At 43.0% G+C, this 4,827-nt stretch overlaps 1 protein-coding gene across 1 annotated transcript in view; it reads right to left on the reverse strand.

Moving 5' to 3' along the window:
- SYNE1 (spectrin repeat containing nuclear envelope protein 1) overlaps positions 1 to 4,827 on the reverse strand; it is a 578,063-nt gene that overhangs the window by 371,852 nt on the left and 201,384 nt on the right. Inside the window, exons 43-44 of the mRNA XM_007943230.2 lie at positions 2,472 to 2,675; positions 793 to 1,000 (exon numbers count right to left, since the gene is read on the reverse strand). Coding sequence (XP_007941421.2) covers positions 793 to 1,000; positions 2,472 to 2,675 — 412 coding nt within the window. The remainder of the gene's footprint in view (positions 1 to 792; positions 1,001 to 2,471; positions 2,676 to 4,827) is intronic.

A 4,827-nucleotide genomic window follows, 5' to 3' on the forward strand; every position in this document is an offset into this window, starting at 1 on the left:
ATGAATTAGCTACCACCCAGCCCAATTCATCTTGCCTGACAAAGGTATTCCAGAGAGAAAATAGTAATATAGAACATAATACAGCCTGACCTACAACCATAACTGTGTACGAAGAATTGAGAAATTATCCAAGGACTGAAAAGAGTTTTTTATTCCTGGAATGTCTGATTTCCTCTTCTGTTCCTTTCTTTGGGTAAAGACGGTGAATTCTGGCACTATGTGAAAGTACAATGGGAGAAATGCTGAGGGTAGTGTTAAAGCCATTTGCACTGCAATGGGAGGAAATAGCCCTGCTTTTCACCCAGTGGTCATTTTGCTTCTAGATCTGGGCACAGACACAGCTGTGTGGGAAAGAGTCAGGAACAGATTACTGAAAAGTTTCTGGGTATATGGTTGCCACAGTTTCACAGCCTCTTTCAAACATCCAAATTGACTGTGTTCCTTCATCATGGCATAAAAAACGTCAACAGTCATTTGGACAGTGGCTGCTGAACACTCAGGGGAACAAATCATCCACACAGATGAGCTACGTGGAGTGAGCCCAAGTGAGATTCAGGATCATCAAAATGGCAGACCCCTCTACTTCCAGGGGCAGGAAGAGGAAGAAGACTGCTTATGGTGAGTGTCCCAAAACACTACTTGAATTGTCACATCCTACAACAACAATGAATTTAAAATGATATCTGACTGAACGGTTTTCCCAAAGTTTTGTTGGCAGTTTCCAGGCAGCATTTGGTTTGGATTCTCTCTCTCATAAACAGACTATTCACACTAAGGCTTGTCAGAACTCACCATTGAAATGTTTTTCCAGAGAATCCTGCAGACTGCTCTGTGTTTTGGAGCACAACTGGTTTACAGCTTCGTGTTTCTTCAACAGCCCCGTCATTGCACCACCCAAGCTCTCCAACTCCACCGAGTGGTACTTACGGCACAAGCTATTAAGATTTTCTTGGGTTGAGCTGATGTTGCTTTGCTGACTTTGAAGTTCTTTTTGTATATCCTGTGGAAGAAAAGGGCACCAGGAAGTACAGCCATCATATTCAAGGGAAATGGCCCATCCACTCCACTGCGGTTTATTTGTTTCAGTCTAAAACTGATGTTGTTGAATCCCACTCAGTAGTATATGAAATTTGGTGGTATTTTTTCAAGTATCTGTGATAGGTCTGTGTTGATTCTTTGAGAACTTTGCCTGGTTCTTTTTGGGAACAAGTACAAACAGCTATTGAGACATGGCTAGGATTTGGGTTGTGCTCCAGGACTTGGAAGAAACTGAATAGATCCTATGGACAACAGCCCTCAATCTTAGCTTTGATCAGTTGATTAGAAACAATGGAGTAACTCCCTCAGTTTGCAATCTTCAGTGGGCTTTATTTCAGGGTCACTAGCTGCACGCATAGGGTTAATAGTTAATTTAAAAATGTATATGTCTTTACTTTCAAGAACTGTAAGAAAATAGAGTCATAGTGGGCAGACTATGTATGTTGAAAAGTCCTTCAGAGGTAGTTTGCCAGAAACATCATCTATGACTATGGACAACTTAAAACTAAGCATTTCCTGAGCTGCTTCAGCTTAAATATAATCTTCTCTAGATGAACACAATCATACCAACCAACAAAAATAGTACAGGCATACCTCATTTTATGGCATTTCATTTTATTTTGCTTCAGAGATATTGTTTTTATAAATTGAAGGTCTGTGGTACCCCTGCATTGAACAAGTCTACTGGTGCCATTATTCCAACAGCATGTGCTCACTTCATGTCTCTGTATCATATTTTGATAATTCTCATAGTATTTCAAACTTTTCGTAATGCTATTGCACACTTAATAGATCATGTTGTTGTTGTTGTTACATGCCGTCGAGTCGGACCCGACTCATAGAGACCCTGCCTTGGGTTTCCGAGGCAGTATCACTATAGAAGTAGATTGCCCCATCTTCCTTCCGAGGAGTGGCTGGTGGGTTTGAACTGCCAGCCTTCTGGTTAGCAGTCAAGTGCCTTAGGCACTAAGCTACTGGAGCTCCTTAATAGACCATAGTAGAGTGTAAATATAACTTCTATATGCAGTAGGTAACAAAGAAATCCCTGTGACTAGCTTTATGGTGATATTCACCTTATTGCGGAGGTCTGGAACCGAACCTGCAATAATGGAAGTCTACTTGGAGTCCAAGCTTAAAACTTCATGGAAAGCCAAGCAGTCCTTCCACAGGCTCCACACTTTTACCAAAAGAATATGAACCAGTGTGACCCACGAGCAGGTTCCACAGGAACCCATGCTTTATGTTAGCACAGGATTCATCGTTGATTTCTGACAACCTGCATCGCACTCACCTATTTCTTAGTTGCTGTGTTCTATATGGTGAATTCTGTAGTGGTATTAATATGGGCAATTATGGTGATTATAATCACCAAAAAACAGGAGAACTAATAGCATGAGTTAAGTGGAAACATTCCATGAGAATTCACTGCCTACCTTTACTTTCTTTAACCCCTCACATGTCTCAGTCTGAGCACAGTTCAACAAGGATTCTTCTAGCTTCATCAGCCAGGTTGTCATGTCATTAACAAACCCCTCCACTTGTGCAGTCTGAGCTGTGAAATCTTTGAGGGTTCCTTTGGCTGCTTCAGTTATTTCTCTGGCGTGCTCCAGTTTCTGCCTTAAGTCTGCTTCTAGAAACTAAACATACAAGATTTCATTAAAGCGTGTGAAGACCAGGAAACGCTCATTCAGTAGAAAGTCTGCTTACAAGAAGTTGAATTGTCAAAAACACCTAAGACTGCCTGTGGAAGCCAGCTCCAATGGTTCATTTATGAGGAGTACTTTCCTAAACAAGAAAGTCAGTGGGGACAAGTTGCCGAACTTTCTAAGTGATGAGAAAATAGGAAGATTAAACATCATAATCAACACAAGAAGTTAGTTACAAGAGGGATTTCAATTGAGGGTCCAGAGAATCATCGAGGTCACATCCCAAAGAGGAGCTAGACCAGCTCAGAATTACCAAGGTGGCCAAAATCCTGCTCTCAATTCTCTCTGGGAAATGTTCACACAGATTTTGCCCTGATGCAACTGTTGCTTTGAATAACCACCACTATCAGATTTTATAGTGAAGCAATTTTATTTTTATTTTTGTCTCCCACTGTCCCTTTAAACTATCCTGTGGGTTAAGTTCTTTCCTTCCTGGAAGATATATTTAGAGCAGGGCCCTTGGCTTCTCTAGCCACTAAGATAATAAAAGATCTGAGTGTGTTACTATAAATTCCAACACAGTCTCAATTCCAGAATTAAGTTGTCCAGGCCCATTTAATAACCAAAGTGCAGTGCCTAAGGCATTTGCCTGCTAACCAGAAGGCTGGTGGTTCTAACCCACCAGCCACCCCTTGGAAGGAAAGTTGGACAATCTACTTCTGTAGTGATACCACCTCAGAAACCCAAGGAGGGGTCATTATGAGTTGGATCTGACTCGATGGCAGTGAGTTTGGTTCGGTTTTGGTGAATTCACTTTAATGTTAAGGCTTTTTTCTTAGCTCAGCTCTGCTGTGAGCGGGAAGCTGAAGTGGGGAGAGATATAGGTAGGACACCTCCTTTCCTTTTCTCACTTTGTTTCTCCTCTCCAACCTCAACTTGCTAACTCCAGCTCCTGACTTCGGAGCTTGCACTTGCAGGAAACAGGCCAGAGGGTTCCTCCTCATTTAATAACTGTCAGAAGCTGGTGTCTGTTCTCTCCACGTCAGGCTGACATTTAACATATTCTTCACCTCTCACTTCTGAGAATCTGCCTCATCGCAGGACCTCCCGTTGGAGTTCTCTGTTGTGGTTTCTGAGTGTCGTAGTCAAGTCAGACTTATAACTACCCTATAGGACAGAATAGAACTGCCCCATAGGATTCTCTAGGCTGTCATCTCTATGGGAGTAGACTGTCAGGTCTTCTTTCTTGTAGAGCGGCTGGATTTGAACGGCTGGCCTTTCAGTTGGCAGCTGAGTGCTAGGAGTTCTCGGAATACAGGTAACTCATGCTGCTCGGGCTCTTTGCTTTTGCCTTCCTCAGCCTCTAGGTGGCTCTTCAGCTCTTCCCGGTGAGGTCTGTTCATCCTCCAAGAGCTTTCTGAGCCAACCTGTGATCTCCCCAGACCAGTGCCCTCTTTCTGTCTTTTCTCTCATGACCTACATCTGGGCCACATTCTGTGGATCACACATCACCATCCAAAACAGTCATTTCTTTGCAGCAGCTCCATCAGCAGTTAGCCAATCTGTCACCCACCTTTTAGATCTGTCGAGGTGAGTTAGATAATATACACCCACTGGCAGGGAGCACACATCACAGTGAACCCTTCCCACTAGGCTGGAGGTAAAGCAAAGACAGCCATACCTCTTCCCTGAGTATGTAGGGGTGCGTGAGAGAGAGGGGGGGAAAATCAGCACACAGCAGTAGCTGTCTTCCTCTTCACTCTGAAAAGTCCAACTCTTGCCCATTTATATCTTCGACACAGGTGACACTCACAAGGACTCCTTTTTAATTCAGTATATGATTATCATCCCCTTTGCCTCTTACAACCTCACATAACACTTCCTCTAACGTTTCAGTACTTGTGTATCATTCTCTAAAGATGGCAACTGAGGGACACACAGTCTTGGGTCAGAGAAAAAGTGCAGTTAATCAAACTCAACTGACGGGTTAGTGAGAAGCAGCAAGACAAAGACAAAGGCACAAGAGGATGAGAGAAAAAGTGAAGAAAATCCATTGGGGAAGCAACAAAACCAAACCAAAATTCATTGCTGGCTGGGGGGTTTGAACCACTGACCTTTCAGTCAGCAGCCAAACACTTAATCA

Source organism: Orycteropus afer, unplaced genomic scaffold (genome assembly GCF_000298275.1).
Source record: "Orycteropus afer afer isolate SDZICR_OR568_19922 unplaced genomic scaffold, OryAfe1.0 scaffold00101, whole genome shotgun sequence".
NCBI classification, from domain to species: domain Eukaryota; kingdom Metazoa; phylum Chordata; class Mammalia; order Tubulidentata; family Orycteropodidae; genus Orycteropus; species Orycteropus afer.